This window comes from Calliopsis andreniformis, chromosome 3 (genome assembly GCF_051401765.1).
Source record: "Calliopsis andreniformis isolate RMS-2024a chromosome 3, iyCalAndr_principal, whole genome shotgun sequence".
NCBI classification, from domain to species: Eukaryota; Metazoa; Arthropoda; class Insecta; order Hymenoptera; family Andrenidae; genus Calliopsis; species Calliopsis andreniformis.
In genome coordinates, this window is record NC_135064.1 from 2012965 (window position 1) to 2034632 (window position 21668).

The 21668-nt window shown below is 33.0% G+C and overlaps 1 protein-coding gene across 2 annotated transcripts in view; it reads left to right on the plus strand.

Moving 5' to 3' along the window:
• The window catches only part of LOC143188757 (uncharacterized), a 122488-nt gene that overhangs the window by 74447 nt on the left and 26373 nt on the right, over positions 1-21668 (plus strand). For both annotated transcript variants that reach the window (XM_076393183.1, XM_076393184.1), the window contains exons 2-3: positions 7139-7199; positions 19085-19306. In XM_076393183.1, the coding sequence (XP_076249298.1) occupies positions 7139-7199; positions 19085-19306 (283 nt within the window). The remainder of the gene's footprint in view (positions 1-7138; positions 7200-19084; positions 19307-21668) is intronic.

Genomic DNA, 21668 nt, shown 5'->3' on the forward strand with positions numbered 1-21668 from the left:
CCAGGACAAACGGCACACTTGCTCTTCTCCTCATTTTTGTCTGATGCCCCTTGTCGGTGGCCTCGAAGACGAGTACCGTTCCCGGCTCGTTTCTCATTCAGTGTCATATGCGTCGTCGTAGGTGTATACGACTGACTGGCCGCGCGCTCAGCGAGATTCCCATTTATCAGGGCACATCCGGCGGAAGTAGGGCGGCCCGTGCGTAGGTGAGACGGGGAGAAAAAGTGAAGGTGGATAGTCACAAGAGAGCAAACAAGAGACTTCTGTTCATTAGTACCTGCGATCTCAGAATACTTCGATTCTTTGTTGATATGATTCACAAATCGGTTTAGGTGATCGATGATCGACCGCATACCATGAGTTAGTATCGGATTTATCTCACTGCCGTTTTCAGAGACTCTGCCCTTTGAACCCCAAAAATAACCGTTAGAAATTAGACTGTTATGGTTTTCACATTATCATGATTTTTTAACTGGAGTTAATTCATCTTTTAGAAGTCTACATATTTGGTGAAAAGAATTGACTTTTTCTAAAGATTTAGTAAAGTATCATGTAAATTAAACTAGGAGAAATAGTTGTTTTGTTACTCATTTCTCAATTAGAATACAATGAAAGAGAATGTTTTTGATCGAAAGATGATCTAATTAAAAGATTATTTCGAAACTTTCAAATCTATTATTAAGTGAAGAGTTGTTAAAGAAAAAGTCATATACATAATAATCGAAATACAAAACTATGGATACTTTATCTTAACATTTTCAAATAATTAGTAATAATTGGTTGTATCAAATTCTTAATGAAAAATTCTTAATATATCTTTTGGTTAGAAAAGTAATTTAAGAATGAAAATACCAGGTGCTGTTCAATACATTCCGACGATTGTTAAAATAGACTTTACTTAAAGAATTGAGCATTCTTAACCTGCCAGTAGTTCAATGTATTCACCATAGAATTAATATCAGATAAATTACTACACAACATTGACACCAGAAATACAATATTTGTAAAAACTGCTACCTACATTGTCAACAAAATTCTTTTAATATTTCTTCAAGTTCGTTAATTTCATGTACAGAAAAATATACAAAAAATGTAACATAAACTAAATAAAATTAACTATGTAACATTAATCATTATTTAGGAGCAAATGAGATTTAGGTTAGAGATATAGGAACATAATCATTAGATGATTATCATCTAGCACTCGCCCGGCTGTCGGCGGGTTCTATTGGACCCAGAGAGATTGACATTCTTGTCCACAACTTCTTACGATATTAAGGCTTCTGGTATTCCTTACGCACTTCATAACGAATTATATTTTATTGATATTTTTAAAGGACGAGTCCTGGATTAGTAGAGTAGGGGTGAGTTAGTACAATATACCTATACAGTCGATGCATACAAGTCAAAGCAACCACTTTATATTTTCCCCTCAGTATCAGTTATTTTTTAAGTTTTTAAAATTATTTTTTGATAAATTAGTAAATGAACACTTACCTAGACGAATTTTTCATCATTTGCGTTTCAAACTTGTTTATAATTTTCTGGATTTATAATTTCTACGTAGTATAGAACATCAACAAATGTATAGTATCTTTCACTAATAAAATTAAGTGCTAAAGAGGTACTTCTTGAAAACTTGCCAATGCAATTATTTAATCCTAATATTGATGTAAGAGTTGGCAAATATTTGTCAGGGAATATATACCGTATGATAGCAGTAATATGAGTAATAGAGGTAAAAGAAAGGAAAATCGAAAAACGAAAGTTTCAAGTTTAACGAATGCGGCATGAAGCTGAGGAAGATATTTTATGTGTCGTGTAAAAGACAATAAACATTTTCAGGAATACATAAAGTGCTAACAATTAAATGTAAAGATCACTTTCCAACATCAAAAACAGTGGAATTGTTAACTCGTGATTCTAGTTGATTAATATTACACTTCTTTTTAATAAAAGTGAAAAATATTTAACAAAAATCTAGAATAATCGTATCTTCTAAAACGTAAATGAAACATGTATTTGAAATTGCTATAGAAACTGAGTAGAATTACATAAATTGTACAGTTACAAAATATGGGTCCAAAAAGACCCAACAGCGATCGTTCGCGTAACTATTTTGACAGTAGCCGTAAGAGTGTTAATTAAGGTTCTACTTATAACAAAATTTAGGTTTAGATCAGAATGAATTCGGAGTATGCCTTTCGTTTACCAAGACGGTTCAGTGAAGGTTAATTGTTGCAGCAATCCTAACTAAAGGATTTACTGTTAGTCCTACATCAAACTCTATCCTCGAATCTCGTTTATCAGTTCCAGTTCTTGGGACGGTTGTCCATGTTGTCTCACGATATGATTGGAATTCCTCGGTTACATCACTGACGGTTTTTGCGGGACTCTAACTTGGTATGCGCATGTGAGTCGGTCGCTCGTCGTCCTACAACACCGTCGGACAAAGTTGCAGCCGGTATCAATTGGTCGTGCTCTCCGCGCCGTGTATACCGGTCGACCTTCTGCAGTTGCAACACGAGACCTGACACAGTTATAGGAGAGCCCCGCTCAGTCAGTCCATCGGGGCAGGTATTGCCTGTGCACACACCTTGCGAAACCATCAGCCATTCGCTTCAATGAGGGAAACCCTGTTGATGAAGAGAGGATCAACGTTACCAAGCGAATTGAGTGCATCAGGATATAGTGACCTCATAGTAGATTCCACTGCTATGAATTAAACTGACCATACAAGTTTTGTTTCGAGTTGTACTCGATTAAGTGTTTTTCGTTCTTTTAGTGTAACAAATTGATTCTTGAAATTGTTCTTAGAATTTTGTGACTTGAAGTAATTTGTGCAATGTAATACAGTGGAACCTCTCGTATTCGAACTAAAAAAATGAATAAAAGTACATAAAACAAGTAGAAATGTATAAAATCGACAATTTTTATAGTATTTAATAATTTCATATCTTTTTGGCTAAATTGCATAGATTTTTCGAAGTAAGTAATTCTTAATAGATTTATACTTTCTTTGTGCTTTAATACCTACATTAAAGCGTTTTTTTAAATATTTGAAATATTTTGAAATTTCGTAAAATTTATACCGATGATATCCTTTTAGTTTCATTCAATTTATGTGCAAGAAACTATTTATGTATGTTGTACATACCTATTAGTACTATGCTTAGTACTATGAATACTAAAGATTTGCAACAGAAAAAGAAAAAACCGATTCCAACTGAAACATTTTTATTTCTACTGATCTTCCAATCCTTTAAATAGCAGTGAATAAGAGAATTTTTTCAAATATTTTCTACTTTTACAGATTTTACATTTCTAGTATTACTTCTCAGATGCGAATTTATACAAATAGTCCACACCAATTAACTCATAATTTTCCTATACCTATCAAGGATAGCTCGTTATGAGCAACAATCTTTAACGGATTAGCGAAATAACATTACGTTGAACTGACACTTTCGGCGCAGTTGGTTTTAACTTTCACACAGGGAGCAGTCAGCTCTCATAGTTACGCTATCGATCCCAAGATTCTCGACGTGCCTCAATCCCGTCTCCCACGACACGTCATCAAGCCGAGGCATAAGCAATTTGCGTTCGGACAAACCACAAGTCGCTGCCAGTTCTCAATGCGGGACAATAAAGTCCACGGCCGTGCCGTGGGTGTGCGGGAAAGATTGTCCGTATGTTTTTCTTGTGGCGCAATCGCGAAGACAATCGCGATTCCATGAAACGTGATGGACAATCGCGTACACGATTGATCATGGGATTGATAAGTCAGCCTGACTCGCGGCGCTTTAATCTTTCAATAACCGGGTGTCGTAGGCGGAAGAAATATACCAAACTTGTGAAACAATGAAAGATCAAGACAGTAGCATAACAAGGTATTTTTCTTAGCGAATCAAAAACCTATTATGGAAACCTTTTCTACATTGTATTGTTTGTTATAATTATAGCCTAAGTATACTAAAGTTTAGTCACGTATTTGAACTTCTCTCCTCCTCTTATCACTTAAAATGAATTTATACGCCGCAAATATTCTTCCTACGCCACACGACTTTTTTATTGGGTATATTTATATTTGCACTAATACTGCGATGGGATTTTTTATGGTTCTTCGACATTTATATCTTTCAAAATATTGCTAATTTTTAATAGTGTGTCAAAATTACTATTCCTTTGCAATACAGCTTAGACCTTATGGTGAATCTGCAGATTAGTCACATCACCACCGATTTCACCACTTATTTAATACATTTTAAAATAAAATATTAATTTCCTGCATTATACATATACCTACTTTACAAAAAATTTCTCATTATCCTTTAGCTGATATCGGAGGTCGCAGTATTTCTATTAATTTAATTTCTTGTATTTGAGTTAAGAAATATTTATGGAAATTTATAAAGTTCTGAGGATCCAAAATTATTGGTTTTCTTCAATCATTTAATAGTATTCCACGAGTAAAATCTAAAAATATTACCTACTCTTAACTTTAGAAATCCATCTATTAAAAACTTTTATATATTTTTAAAAATGAGTACTTTTGCCTTGTTTAACAGGGTATCTTGACGTCCTATCGGCTATTATCCGTAATCAGATTGGCTGATGTTTAAAATCCCTTTGTCTTAACAATATTACAGTTTTCAAATATTTGAAACGTATTGCATGTTATCTATTATACAGGATGTTTGATAACAGGTGCCAGAAATTTAAGAGGTTATGCTACACGTCAAAATAGGATTAAAATCAAGAATAACGAAATTACGTTTAAGGTTCTGTTTCAGAGTTATTAATTGTTGAGGAAACACCTAAGCAGGAAGTATGTCTAATTCGGAACGTATTCAACTGACTTCGCTGCGTGCGACTTAACTATTGCGTGTTGGGAGTCAGAATTGTCAGACACATTTCAAGCGAATTTTTTCTGAATAATTACCAACTTTAAAACGAAGCCTTAAACGCATTTCGTCATTCTTTATTTTCGTTTTATTTCAGAGTGTAGAAAAACTCTTTAAAATTTCTTCCAATTGTCATCGAACACTCTGTACACATCTTTCGTAGTCAGAGTTAACATTATCCCGTCTTAAAGTTAAAATCAGCGCTAAACTATAACATAACAGTATTATTTATATAATAAAAGGAAAAAAGTTATTCCTTCTACACCCACATAGCACAGAAACGTCTTAAAAACGTCTTAAAGACATACAGTAAAGTCCTAAAATGTCCGAAAGACGCCTTTGAAATGTCCGAAGTTACAAACCAGTATGTTTTTAGAAGATCTTAATCGAGATTAATAAGACGTTTCAAAGACGTCCAGATTACGTCTATAAGTCGTTAAGACAAAAAATAGACATCTTTAAGTTGTCTAAAAGCATAAGTCTTTAAAACGTCCATATAATGTCCCTTGAAGACGTCTTATGCACAAAAATTTAGAGTCTTTAAAACGTACGGTATCAGATGTTTTTAAGACGTTCAAATCAGGTAATAAGATGCTTAGACATAAAATGGATATAAAATAGACATTTTCAAGATATCAGGTGCTACCTTGTTCATAAACTATACCGAATAGTCAAAAGTGTTACTTATTGTAAATTATTATTATTATTTTTATTTATTTTATTGACAGGTTAGAATACCCTCTAGGGTACATAATATTATTTGCATAGTTTCAATAGTTTTAAAATTCAACAATCCAACAATTTTAAAGTTCTACCTTTAGAATTTCATTGTAAGTTTGTGAACAAAAAGACATCATCTATTTTATCATTTGTATGAACAATACCACACATATAAAGAATCTAAATGTACATTTCATTCATTTCGGGTTAATAACAAGTTCGGTGAACCTGCAGATTAGTTGCACGACCGCAGATTTTGACGATCTTTAGATATATTATAGACGACAATATTTTGAACAACTTTTTCTTATACATATAATAGGTGGTGGGCCTTAATTTTAAAGATACTGCATTTCATGCGGACCTCACGTATGCATCTGCGTTTGAATACGTTACTGCGTTAGTGGTAAGTGTGTCAAGATCCAGTGGACAAGTACAAAAAAAATTCCCCAGAAGACCCAACACCTTATAAGGACCCAGTGGATCTAAGTTGACCCAGTGAAGAAAGGTAACGCACACTGAACTATCCTCGAAACATAGAAAGGCAAGATAGTTAGATTTAGGTTACCTTTGTCCATAGGGTCAACTTAGAACCCTGGGTCTTTCTAGGGTGTTAGGTCGCCTGGAGAGTTCTTTTTTTGACTTGTCCACTGGGTCAACTTATTCCACTAAGTAAAAGTTTCGAAACCAATGCTCAAGTTCGATAGTTAAAGCTAAATAGTCCACCCCTTATAATATATTGGTTGTCAGGCCTGTGCTATATTTGTAGAAACAGCAGAAAAGCGACCGTCGCGTCACTATGCGACGTGACGCATCCACGGACGCGTACGTATAACAGAATTCAATGTAGTAGTTGTTCAGAATAATGAACTTACAATATATCCAAAGATCATCAAAATCGGTGGTGGTGTGACTAAGCTGCAGGTTCACTAGTTACTCTAAAGTAATTGTATAAGCAGTTATAGACAGTTTATAGAAGTGCTACATGGATATATTCGGTAATTGTTACATATCTGAATTTTTACTCAAATTTCCTTTCTTGATGAAGGATTTTCATTGAAGATTAAAATAATTGTGTATATTTAAATTCTTTCTAAATTTTACAATAATGAAAACTACATTTTGACACAAATAAGAATCTAGCAGTAATAAATTTTGGAAAATAATACGATACCATATTACTATTGTGATAACCACAAGATGAACTTTAGCAACATGGAATACAAGTCATTCTAAATATTTTTCTATGCGTAATATTTATAAAAATAAAAATTATACATTTAAATGCGTTTATACGAATATAAGTATGTAATTGATGTTATTAGCTTCTCCTGAAAATGATTATTTTTTCACCCATTACACGTTATACACAAAAATTCATTTCGACATGATGAAGGCCGGCGTCTTTCAAAGCCATTTACATCTCACTATCTCCTCTATCACGCGAGAAAATCGTTCAACTGTTCTGCAAGTGTTAGTACACACTCTAACGACACATTTGCCTCTTGTTGCAGGAAAACATCTCGACTACCAACTCAGAACCAATCGACACATCCGAGGATGATCACTACCCGAGTAAGCAGAACCCTTCATTACCCATTCTCGTAGACCTTGTCTTGTTTCTTTACGTGTCAGAGAGGATCGAACCTTGTTCCCGCGTGAAATGCGAAAAAGACTTTCTGTGACGCTGAGATCTATTTTATGCAATTGGTTTCGATACTTTGAAGATTTTTTCTCGTCTAGAAAGAAGAAGTTCTTGAAATGGTGCAAGCTTTTATCATGTGAAAGTTTAATTGTGAAGAAAATTTGCCGAGTGTTATTAAAACGTTCAAAGCTGAAGCTATTTTTTCTTATTCCACTTTCTTAGTTACATTATCGACCATTCTCATTCTTCAGGAGGTTAATAAACTATATAATTAAAATAATAAGTAATTTTTTACATGGTTATTTAATTTTTTCACATATCATAATTTTTGTTTTTCAAATACTGTTTTTACTTGAGAAATATATTCATCCTCTTTTCAGAAAAAAAGTTTCTTTGCATAGTTTAAATTTCTTTTTAGGAATATATAGTAATAAGTAAAGATCTATATATTTTACAGTAGTACTATATGGTAAAATATTTTATGTCTCATGTAATAATGCACAATGAAAAAAAGGCATTCATATAATAAACGAGAAAGGCAAATATAAGAAATTTATTAGTATGACTTTTTTAGAAACTGAATAAATATTTCAGACTTTCTACGCAATATAAGTTTTATTCAACAATAAATTTTATAATTTACTGCTGCAGGCACATTCGAATTATATAATACCAATGATTAGAAATAATGCGACTCGTGTCGTGTTTGGTATCATTTTTATCGACAGAATGCAGAGTCCATTGGTACTATTTTAAAAAAATTTTAATAAAAATCACATATTTTGAGTACGTAGTAATGAGTGTTTCAGTTAATCGTACCATACTATAGAGATCCTTGTGGGATCTCTCGCGTTCTCACCAAAGCTAAAGTTTGACTTTTCCCAGTTAAAATGATATCAAATACTATGTAAATCGGTACACTTCTAACACAATTAATTTAGTTTTGTGCAAATTGTATTTTCCACATAATTTTGTTATAAATCGTTTAAATTGTGTCCTGATTGGTATCATTTTTATTGGGAGAACATAATGAGCTGATTGATGATACGCGTAAAAGTTTTATAAGAAATATGCTATTTAATACTTTTGATTGCTAAAACCTAGTGCTATCTTTATTTTAGGGGTCTTTCTGTTCTCGCATATAGAAACCGGTTCTATGTATAGAATATACACTATGTTGAACAACAAATATGAAATGTGAGGGAAATGTGTCTCACCCAGGACTCATTTTACTGTATCAGTGTCTGATCTGGCTAGTACACATCGGCAGTAGAATAAGTCCCAAGTCAAACACATTTCACACGAATGTTAGGCAACACGAATTTTCTCAATAATTAATAACACTGAAATGAGGTCTTCAATAAATTTTCGTCATTCATAATTTTCGTTTGATTAAGAATCGCTCCTTAAAATTTCTGATATCTGTTGTCGAGTGCCCTGTAGAAGCATCCAGAGACTGCATATGAAAATTAAGTCCATGGAGTACCCCTAGCGGGTCCCATGCTAAGTGCAAATATGTGACATTATCTACTGTTTTATTAGCGTCAACGGTGATATTTAAAATGTAGTATAAGTTGAGAGTAGTTGAAGAATAGAGATCGGTAATGCACTTTTTTTAAAGTTTTGGTTAGATTTATGCTTCCTGTATACGGATGGTGTTACACTTAATAAATGTAGGTACTTTTTTTACTTAGTTTAATAGCCAATATATTTTCTACATATTTTTACGAAAAAAGTACATACCTAAGCTGGGTCCAGAGTGATAGTCTTCAAACAGATTTGTCGAACTTAACATTATAATAGTACTTTTTATAATTATAATTAGAAATATGTAAGAAAATAAAATAAACTTTTATTTCTTTTGGTACTTAATATTCGATTTAACACAAAATTATAAATCAAATAATAAAAAAGGAGATATAACTATAAATTGTATTTTTTGAACAGATTTACTTTTTAGCAACGTTTTTTTTTTATTATTTTTTACGGACGACCTTTCAGTAAGGTCGTACCGAAAGTGCGCAGCTAAATCATTATTTTCTCTCTTGCACCATCCGTAAGGGCGTACGATCAGATATGTCAGGGCAGCGATATTACCGACAAAATTAGATAAAAACATGGGTTACGGGAATCGACTTTTCGTCCTTATATGAGAATATTTTGATCTGCGAAAGGGTTCAATCGAAATAAAAGAATTCAATGCAGCGCGGTCTGGTCGTGATTTAACAAGATTCTGCTGATATTTAATAATGCAAACGTTACAAAGTACAGAAAAAAATTGCCCATTCACAGCCGTGGAATTTAAGCTTTTTTATGTAATTTAGAGAATGTTTCGAACGAAATCATGACCAGACCGCGCTGCATTAACCTTTTTTCTTTCAAATGAACCCTTTTTCATCTCAAAATATTCTCATATAAAGACGAAAAATCGATTCCCATAAATCCATATCTTAGTATTGCTTTTTGTTGGGTTATCAATAAAACAGAATAAAAAATGTGACAAATTTAGTTGGGCTTTTGCGAACTAGGCACGCCTAATTTGGAAAGCTGCCGGAATCTGCAATACCTAAATTGGCGATGCGAGTTACTGAAAATTTCCCTCTCCACTACACACACCACCGCAGGAGGTGCATGTACATGAGCTCGGTGCTTCGAGCCACTTTGAACAGCTTCGGAAAGTCAAAAGAGAAGCCGAATGTTAAGTGAACCTTACCCATTCGTTCTTGAAACTGAAGCATTGTCCAAGTCGCGCGTGAGCAGCATGAGCCATGCGCGATCTTCTCGATTGTCCAAATATTTTCACTTTCCAATTTACAGTTAAAAGGGGCCTTTTTGGCGTGATTCTCAGAGGCTTGTATGAAATTTTGAGGGATGAGTCTAAAAAAATAAACGATGACATTTTGTGGAATATATTGTGCTAATGCGTATTTCTTATTAACAATTGCACCAATCTATGTACAGGCTGTAGTAAGACGTGTGGTACAATCGCAAAATGCGTCTACAGGTAAAGACAAACCGAAAATAATGACCGCTATACATAATGTAAAGCCCGGGAATAGTGAGGTACATAAACGAATCTTTAAATTTAATTTCCCTGAAAACTAAGTACCTTATGAAAAGAATTGTATTCTTTGTTTCCTGTTTATGTTATATGTATCTAGAATCATCTTCCTGGTTGCATGACACACCCTGCCACATCGTATATATTCAAAAGTTAGTAGTATCCTCAAAACAAGTAGTTGGGCAGCTGTGGAACATAATTTCATTATAAGTAACACATTCCAGATTCGATACCCAGTATGGAAAGAACTATTGTTTTAAAAATCTAATTTGCATGTAACAGTATTTTACAAATATTGCACTTTTTAAACACAAATTTTCGTTTATAAATATATATCTAACACAGAGATACAGTTGAACTTTTTTCTGCTTTTTCTGTGTATTTTATCGAGGAATTTCCTCTGCCTAAAAGGTCTAGCAGCGTCGAAACACGCATAACGTTTTCGTGTCTATGGTTAGCCACAACGTCAACACGTTATTTTAATTCTCTGTAAATACATGCTCGTGTATATGTATACATATGAATAACGCAAATATACTTATGTAGAGAAAAATTCAAACATTTATTAGATATGTATGTACGAATGAAAATTTGTATACCAAAATTGCAATATTTTTGATGTTACATACGATTTAAATATTTAAAAGAAGACAGAAAAGTCCTTTCCATACTGGGTATTGAACAAAGGATCTGTTATTTAGAAAGAAATCGTCATCTGTACGTACTAACAGCCTTCCTTGAGGCTATTATTATTTTCTAAGTACGTATATACAGACAATGTTTTAATTGTTTATAGTTATATAGTATATTATAATATATAGTATAGTATATTACTTATAGTATATTTAATACAATAGTTTAGAGATATTCTCCAGAATGTCATCACTCGATCTCAAGACTCATTCCTCAAAATTTCATAAAAATCTCTGGGGACCGCATCAGTAGCGGATTTACGCAGAAGCGCTAGGTGCTAACTTCGGGACCGATAAGACAGGGATCCTCTCTGCGGCAATTAAAATATACATCATTTGACCAGAAATTCCATACCTATAAATCAGCAGAATAGTATTAGCAACCACTATCAAAAATTTCAAACAAATTGGATGATAATTTACGTCAGTTTACGGAGTTATTGTTAGCTGTTAATACCTAGAGCTTGGATTATGTAGCTACATTATTATTGCGATAAATGTGAAACAAATACAAATAAACCAATACACATTCTGCATAATTTATTTATTTTAACGGAGCTTCAGAAATTTGTCTCGGACTTCTTGAAGACTAGATCTGCCGCTACCCTCTTTTACAAATCGAAAAAGGGAACTATTTGGGCAAATAAAAGGTTTGTCAGCAACATGAACAGTTGAATCTCAACGTTTCAAGAGCGAGAGAGTAAGGGTCATGTATGCCTTCTCTCTCGACTTCTTGCAATTGTCCGAAATGCCGAGCTCACGTACACGTGATGAAGTGGGAAATTTTCTAACTCGCGTTTCCAGTTTGGAACCATACAGTGATTCCATCTTGCTTTCATTAGACAGCCGCGTGTCTGTAGGTAATACGATTCCTATAACGAAAACTGTAACAGCAGATACCGACCTATCAATTTCGAAAAGTCACGTGACTACCGTACACCCTTAAGGCCCATTCACACAAAGAAGGAATATGTTTAAGTCCTAACATTTAATATGTTCGTTTTCTGTTTTCATTTTAAAACTCACAAAAAGAATTTGGCACAGCGAACATACATATGCTCTGAGAATTAAGAGGCCTCTGTAATTTTTCTAAACTTGAATAATATCAACTAATAAAATTGCAATGCCTATTTAATTTTAAATTGTATGTCCCTACAAGTTTATAGAATCCTTTCCTTGAGCCGTACAATGGTCTACCAAAAATTCAATTTTTATGTTGAATCTGTAATCTGAGTCAGTAACAGTTAAATTCTGTGTAGGGAATATCTTTACTGTCTCACATATTTTGGAATCTATTTGAAACTACTTATTACCATAATTTCTGAAAGTATTCATAAACAGGTCAAAACCAATCTTGATCTATTTGAAATTACTTGGTTCCATATCTATTTGTCTTATTGCACATTTGCTGGCAGAATCCACCGGTGTGAGTGTTCATCGAGAGTATTAAAATCTTCAATCCCTTGTTCACCGCCCTTTCAGGCAGGTCAGGTCGTGACTGTTTCGAGAATCTGACCCAAATCCAACATTGGCGTCGCATTTTTGCATTATTAAACAAGTTGAATGATTTAGACGTCACTGGCTGTTTCCGTCACTTGTCAACTTTACCCAGTTACTAATAAATCGTTCTCCGTTTTCGCTCTGCCACGGTTAAAGTGCCCTATGATCAGATCTCGGTTGCCATCTTACTTAAGATACTGTGATTTGTTTTCCGGAGGTGTCGTGAATAAATAGGTTTATATTCTGGGAATGTTTCCTGTCACTAGCTATTACTTATTATTTTCATTAACATTATTTCATACATGCTGTCTTAGTTCGGTCAATAGTTGTCAAGAAATGTTTAACCTTAAGTGAAGTTAATTTTAAATCATTTTTTGAGATAAGGATAAATTGTTAGCTACGATCGTTTAGCATTTTTGATTCTTGAAAGACATAAATTGAATGCAATTGAATCTTATTACTAATATTTGTTACAAGTATTACTTAAAAGAACAAAGCGATATAATAAGTTTAATAAGCAGTGAAGTCTTCATTAATTTTACTTCATGACGTTCGCTGTTTGCTTGATGTTAATGATTGGCAATCAATTAACTATTTCTTCACATGATATACATAATTGGGCTGTGTAATTTTTAACATAGGAAAAATTGAATCGCTCATTTGTCAAGTCGGTTAACCCTATAAAACAAAAATATTTATATTATTTATCTTTGTATTTTATGTAATTATATTTATATTTATCTCTGGTGTTACAATTTTAAAAAATACAAAAAATGTAGTCAAAGCAATCACTTTGACCTGTAGGTTGTACATTAAGGTGATCTTTTCTGGAAAGTAATTAAATTTGTAATATTCTCTGGATTTACATTCTTAAAGCACATTATTCTGGTATTATTGGATAATGTTTTGCAACATTTATTCAAAGATTAAAAGAGACAATAACAAAAGTCAGGTCTACTTAACCCTCTATGGGCCCGTGTAACTTTCAGGTTACATATTAACTTATTAACATTTTATCAAATAATTTTAGTTGTTTTCATGAGAATTTCGGAAAAATTCTATAATTTCTCCAAGACAACCAATATCAATGTTCATGACGGTTGCTAGGACTAAAATAAAGAAATACCAAAACAAAGGCTGTGCAAACTGTCTATATTTAAAAAAGAAATTCGGCCCATAGAGGATTAAGAAGTTGAGTTTTTAAATGCATGAACTTCTTAAGCTTTCGAGTCACGTTTATTGTCTAATAAGAGACACAGTTTTTGAATGGTCATTTTCAAACTAAACAATCATGCGCCTTGCTTCAAAAATTTACGTCGTAATTGAAAAAAGAAAAAGAAAGAAAGAAAAACATTTACGGAGGTCAATGACAAACTTCTCCCGTTTAAAGTTGGTCAAACATACAAGCAAACACAATGAATGTGCTCGCTTGATTGAATCAACGCTCACTGGTCGCTGAAAGTACCCGAAGCTACACGCAATTATCGATTGTTACTTGGGGAACGACTGTCGAAGCAATTTCACGGTTCGTTCGATGAGCTTGCCTGCACCAAAATTTTTCGCCGGGAAATCTCGTGGGGAACTTGTTGCGGAAACTCGTTCGCCTTCTGCTCTCGGGGCATGAGAGTCTTTACCTATAAGTGACGCGAGCTGAGATCGATAATCAAGTACGCGTACAATCGGGGTAGGGTCGTGTACCCATTGGGCATAAGGTTTTAATTGACACTCGACGGAACTCACTGTCGCACTTGTGCGCAACACGTTTACTATGCCTCTATATTGCTTCTTTTATACAACGCGCGCGCTACGATGCACGTACGTTTTCATTGTTACTCGTTCGAGCTGCGAAAAGGGTGGAAAAGATTATTCGAACCTTTTATTTACCATTTTAAAGTTAAATTGAAGTAAAATCAAGAATTATTAGTATTGAGTTGAAGTTAATCAAAATTTAGAGGAAATAGGACTTTGGAGTTTATGTTATACATAGAAGTCTCAATTTGTAATTTAATTCATTGTAACATTTTTAAAAAGAAAGCATAGTTAAAATAGAAGTATCTGAAAATTATTAGTACTAATTCTCAATGAGAAAAAACTTGGATAATAAGAATTTTATAATAAACATTGGTTTTAAATTACATATATTCTTTAGGTGTAATCTATTTAATACATTTATGCCACGAATACAAATAATTATTTAGAGAAATTCATATTCGTATATTCTTTTTTATGAATAAACACATTGACTGGTTTGCATGAGCAAATGAATTAAGTAATAGATATACATATATATCGTAACAAAAAATCTGAACTCATCTCATATGAATTATGATTAGAATAATAACGTACAAAATTATCAATCTATTTTATTAGATATCAACGAATACAGTATCAATGGTATTAAGCGTAGTTTCTACATGTTCTGAAATGCTACTTAACACATAAACGCCGGTGCGCTCACGTATGCGCGCTTTTTTCCCCCCATTTATATGACGGGGCGCGCACATGCGCGTTTACAAGTGCATCGCATTCTTTTCGATCCTGTGCCACGCAGAGGCAGATGCCTAATCCTACCTCAGGATTTGTTTCAGCATACCATCAACCTTTGCTGGATTAGATGTTCGCCACTAGTAACGACGTACCGTGAAAACTGTCCCGGCGCGCATGTGTTAATTTTATTTTGTTTTAAATATTTTAACGAGTGTAATAAAACAATGGCGTTAAGTTAATTAAGTGAAGTACTATTTAGAAATAAGTAACTTCTTTAAGAAACTCGATTATTATAATTATTATCATACAGGCATATCTATGTTTGGAAATCTGTCATAATTTGTATGGGAAGTTCGATTGTACAAATATCAGTATTTTAGTATATGATTCCAATATGTGATAAAAACTTGTTAAATTTGAAGCTAACAGTGGTCGGTTCTCTGCTGCGTCTCATAGCTGTGTTTCACGACTGCCTCAACCGCTTATCAACGAGTGCTTTTAGTCGTGGATCCTCACATATCCCCTATCTTTTTCTTTTTTTTGGCGTCTATCGTTTTGTCTTTCCAGCGGGGTCACCTAAGTTGATAAGAGTGTCGAATCATATTAACGAATTAGTATCACACAGAAAGATAGCGGCAATTTAGCGTCATTCAACTGAAATTCAAGACAGGCTTTACAATATCGTAAACTACCTCACAGTTTTGTGTGGAGTGATATAATACTAAATTCTAATTAAAATCAATCCTTTACACTGGTAGGAAAAATACTAAAAAAATCAGTTCAGCATAGAATAATTTACGGATGAAGGCATATGCTTTATTGATAGAAGAAGAGATCTCATTTGTTACATAATTAGATAACACTGCTCAAAATACGCATTCAACATTGGGTCTCTGTCAGTCTCCCCTTAGACCATACCTTAGACCATATATACTTATAGACACGGTTTCAGATAATTTCCCTGACGCAAAGATAAAACATCTACGTGACGTCATATGTAGACAATATGTATAAGCTATGCTAATATGATATATACTACCTGTGTAGTATCAAAAGAGCGATATACCAATGTTTCAAACATGTAAAACTATTTGAATGTTCGACTTTAATATATTATTAATTTTATTTGTTAGTTGTTAATTTTTATAAAAAATAAATAAATAAATATACAGGCTGTCCCAGTAAAAATTATCACCTCGATTATCTTTTACACTTTAAGAGTAATAAAAAAATTTTTTAAGTAAAATTTGTTTGATATTAAAAGAGTCATCATATGGTCATGTCCACTTTTTTGAAGGCGGAGTTGCTGAAGACATGTGAAGGTCACTTCCGTTTTTCTAAATGGCATCCTACGTTTTTCTGTTTATCATCTGATAATAGCTCTCAGGGCGAATACAAATACCTATAATACAAGGTCAATCAAGGCCATGCAAGAGAGATTATGAATAATAAATAAACTCACTTTGTAATATGATTTGATGGTGTAACTCACTTTGATGTAATATTCGAAATAACACATGTTATAACAAATCGTGGTTGTGATTGTACAACATATCCATCAATGTTTCGATAACAATTAGGGAATTATGGATTCCATAAGAATTTTCCATAAGAAGTAAGTGTAAACGTGTCGCCAAACATGTCATGGAGCAGTTGCATCGCTAGCAACACGTGTACAGCGTTGTATTAATGCCAATGGATGACATTTGATACATTACATCTGAAGAAAATAAGTTTATTTATTATTTGTAATCTCTTTTGCATGACCTTGACTAACCTTATGTTATAGGTATTTGTATTCGCCTTGAGAGCTATTCTAAAATGCTAAACAGAAAAATGTAGGATGCCATTTAGAAAAACGGAAGCGACCTTCACATGTCTTCGGCGACTTCACCTACAAAGAAGTGGACATGACCATATGATGACACCTTTAATATCAAACAATTTTTTTATTACTCTTAAAGTTTAAAAAATAATCAAGGTGGTAAGTTTTACTAGAATACCCTGGATACATATATTCTTTTTAAAGTATACTAGGTAATAAATATTTTTTATAAGTATATATTTTAGTCATTAATGTTTTCTTTATATTTACAATTTTAAATAGTGCTCATTATAATATATTTTGGAGATTATGATTTTGCAAACTTTATTTGAATTTGATATTGAAATATTGATAATATTCTGCAAAAGGTGCCAGACTAATTTTCTTAAAACTTAGTTTAGCTTAAACAAGTAATAGAAATACGAATAGTACACAAATGCTTCGAGAAAAATTATTAATCCCAGTTACTGATTACAAAATAAAGTAGTTTTCGTAAGTTTACTACGTATTTTGTTCTTATCATGAATTAAATTGTTGTCTATGTAATATAATCGTAAAAAATTACAATAATAGAAGTCTATCATTTTCAGTAATTGTACAATGTGATTTGAGTGTACATTAATATCGTGCATGTGTTCATTATATTCTTTAACAATATTCGGTTTGCCATGTCAACCATTTTGAATCATCTTTTGCCGACATGTAACGTCACATTCTCCCTGTTATCTTTGCTTCATTCGATTCGTAGATTCCCTATACACGCACTATACACAGACCGTGTCTAGTAGTATATGTGGTCTAAGGGTCGTCTAGTACGTTTTACAGCCGATTTCTTCACTTCCAGTTAACCTTCGAAAAGTCGACTGTTTGGAATTACTACTTCACAAAGCCATCTCCGAGTCAAAAACGACCTGACGTTGGCTACGTGAGGATTAACGTTAACTGAAAGGTCAGGTACAATGAATCTCATCAATTCGTGATTCCCTAAGTTAGTCACATCCTAAAAATATCAATATTAAGTTTCCTTCAAAGCGAAAATGATGAATATTAACTAATAAATTATCATTCTTCAAAAATCCACCAATTCGGTTTTAGAGCTGTAGCTTAATGTTGTCATTTCAAGCAATCTAACGCAACTAGCCTAATAGGGAATCGTTAATCGATAAGATTCACTGTGTCTGAATTTCCAGTTAACTTTATCTGGAAGATAACTGAAGCAATCGGCCATTATAGATCTTGTTTGGAAAATCCGAACAGCAGATAGTTTTAAAGCATTATTGTGAATAAGAAAGTAATACTATATTCTGGCATAATGTTTCGTACAGTATTTTGTGTATTTATAATTAAAAGTTATACTGAAAAGACTATTTGCTATAAATAACAGCAATAGCTGAAACCAAATGATCAATGTTAATTCAACGAAATTATTCATTACACTAGAAAAATTTGTTTACACTATGAAAAAAATCCAAATTATACACTCATCTATAAATTGTAAATTAGAGAATATAATTATTAAGTAAAAACTTATTGTATTTAAGATTATAAAGTCAATATACTTTGGTAAACATGGAACATAAAATTGGTTATCTAAGAAACTACCTTTTAATGAGGATAAAATATGTGGCGTTTTTTATGATAAATACTTTTCAACTTTTATCATAAGTATTGTATAATCCAAAGTAGAGCAAAATGTCAATTTTCTTTTCATTTTCTACGTCTATTAAAGAACAATTCACCAAATTAGACTCAACTATTCTTTTTGTATGTATATATACATTTGAAAATCATAACTATTGTTTGGCTATTATAAATCTGTTAAACAAAGACACTAACTAAAGCTTGCGCCACCTCCTTTTTATCATACTTGACGAGTGTCTTATTACAAATCACACATCATCTAAATAAACATCCACTATCACAGACACAGTCTAACAGATATTTGTAATCAATTTTCAACCCACACCGCGCCTCAAATTTGATTGCAACTTGCAAAGTAACCTGAAGTCATTTTCGCTAAGAAAAAACCGAAGAACAGAACACGGTAATTATTATTCAAGCACACAAAACACGAGTCTGTCTATCACCCACCGTTCGAGTGAACCTTCGCGTGTATGTCGCACTAGCACAAAGAAAAATCGTAATCGTATCCGGTTCGTTGCACCGGAAGTTGAGAGAGCCCCCTTCCATCGGCACCATCCACCGTGTTAATCATGCCCTGAGACCAATTGGCACTTTTAATTTCGGCAGGCGCGCTCATGAAAGACGCGGAAAAGCTGAAGCTGATGCTGCTCGCGTGGAATTATAATCTTCAACAGCAGACTCAGGCCCAGGTACAGGCACAGGCTGCCACTGCGGTCCTCTCGCCAAATAGCTCCTCAACAACCACGGCCACCACCGTTGGCACACCCGTCACCAGTCAATCGGCAATTTCCACGGCAAACAACACCATTAACAACTCCACACTTACAGGTAACGCCTTATTTCATCGACCGCGAATTTCCCGCCATCGAGTCGCTTTATTGAAACGAGAACAGTGAAAAAAAAAAAAAAAATGAATGCTTCCCATGATTGCCAGTTGGATCTTTTTTTGCCTTTCATTTTACTTTTTATCCTTTAAAAAAGAGCGCAGGGATTTGCTTTGAACAGATTAATTGCGTTCACAGTTGGTAGAAGAATTGGTTGGGGTGCAATTCGTAGACGGATTTGAGCGTTTTATGCATTATTTACTAGCATGAATAGAGGAATATGGTTTCTATTTTCATTTGGTCATGGTATCTTGCTATTTGTGGTATTTTGTTATTGGTGGTAATTAAGGTACTTTAACGTTAATCTGTCATGGTTTCTGTAGCAATTCAGTGGATTTTAGTTATGCTTATTTACTGAGTTTTTTTATGGGGAATACTTGCTAATACAGGAATATAATAAATATGGTTCTAACTACCTTTACCGTAAAGAAAACAGTTTGAAAATTCTTTCATTAACTTAAGTCGATTAATAGTAAATGATAATAATTCAAGATTCACAACTAATGAATTAATGGATAGAAATTATTACTTGGAAAATAAAACTTGGTATATAATAAACATTTTATAATTGTAGAATCACATTTTAAAAATTTTCAACTAGTGTCAGTTGCATAACTAAAACATTTCTTAGAACAATATTGAAAAGAATAAAACAAAGTGGAGCAAATAATAAAGGAGGAAATATAATAGGTTTCCCAATGTATCACTTAATTTTTTATTATAATAAATCTAATTGCTGTACAAAGCTATAAGATGTAGCCATTTAAAAAAAAAAAAAAAACAAATAAAAATGTTTAAAATAATATAGTTTTGAATCGTTACATTGAAAATTTAGAAATAAAAATTGAAATATCGAATATCAAAATATGCTTGATTTATGATGTTTAATAGTTTGAAATTAATGCATAGGAAAATTTTGCGTTTCATACGTTATTTACCAATATTATAATGTAAACAAAATGTTGAGTTTGCTATATTATCGATTAAATTTCTATATATTTCAATATATGTACTTGCCAAGTTTATAAAAAATCAATTTTTTCAACAAATTTCAATATTTCTGTAAAGAAACAAAATAAAACTCTAAAGTTGTTAAAAAGTTAAGTCGTTTTATTTGTGTTATTATAGATTCTATCTAATTAATTAATAAAATGCAGATTAAATGAAGTATTAAAAATTAAATTTAATAATTATTAATAATTAAGTTAGTTACTAACTAAATGTATCTACTTACTTTTCCCTTAAAACAACATTAATCAGTTGGGTGCCGATCGGTATCAAATACACTCATTAGAGTAATATAATGAAAAACAATGTTAACTAAAATATAAGTTACTAACTAAATAAATAATAAGTGTATACCTATACCATAAAAGATTTTTATTTCTAAATAATAATACGCATTTGAATAAGTTCAGAACCTAATAGGAATGAGTGACTGTTGAGTTAAACAATTTGTAAATTCTTTATGGATTCGACATAGATTTCAATATGAGGATGACACTGAATTTATTCTGCACGAAGTCCTGCGCACAGAGTCGAAAAAGTTCCGCGGCAGGCGACGCTCAAACACGGAGACTTCAATGCTCGACTTTCGCGTCCTTCTCGAGCACTGAGTGAATTGCAAGCTCGGCGGGGCCAAGGTGTACCAGCTATTTAGCTCGCGCGTTTTGTCGTCGTGCTCAACGTGACTAATGGATTGCCAGCCTGTGACGTACCGCGCAGGAAATTCAGAGTACGCCTTCTTTGGCCCGCAAAACCGAGGTGATTCGGTAACACGGTTCACCGATGTTAATAGGCCGTGATTAACGCCGCTAATTGATGCAAAGTTAAACTGTCCGCGTACCTAATTTTACGTAGTCGTCGCTGATTAACGCGGGGGACTTGATTTTTTATATAATTAAGTTACTTTTATTTTGTACAAAATTTGAAGGAAGTCCAGAGTTTTATATACATTCTAGAATTTTGTAATCCATTGCAGATGACAAATAATCGATTGAATATTAGCGACTCGCTAACTTCGTTAATTAGAAAATCTTAAAAATACGCTTATTCTGTTATATTTTTTTCGTATTTTCAAAAACTGTTTACTATAGTGTATACCTTATTCTATGTAGGTATATAAACAATACCTATCTATAGGAAGAATACTCAGATTTTTATATGAAAAACAAACACTAACTTAAAAGTTTTTTGACATAACCATTTTTGGCTCTATCTTTTTGAACTTAAATAAGTTGGAACACATTATTTTAATTTATTACAAATACATATACTTAATAGATGTAGGTACATAGACATGCACC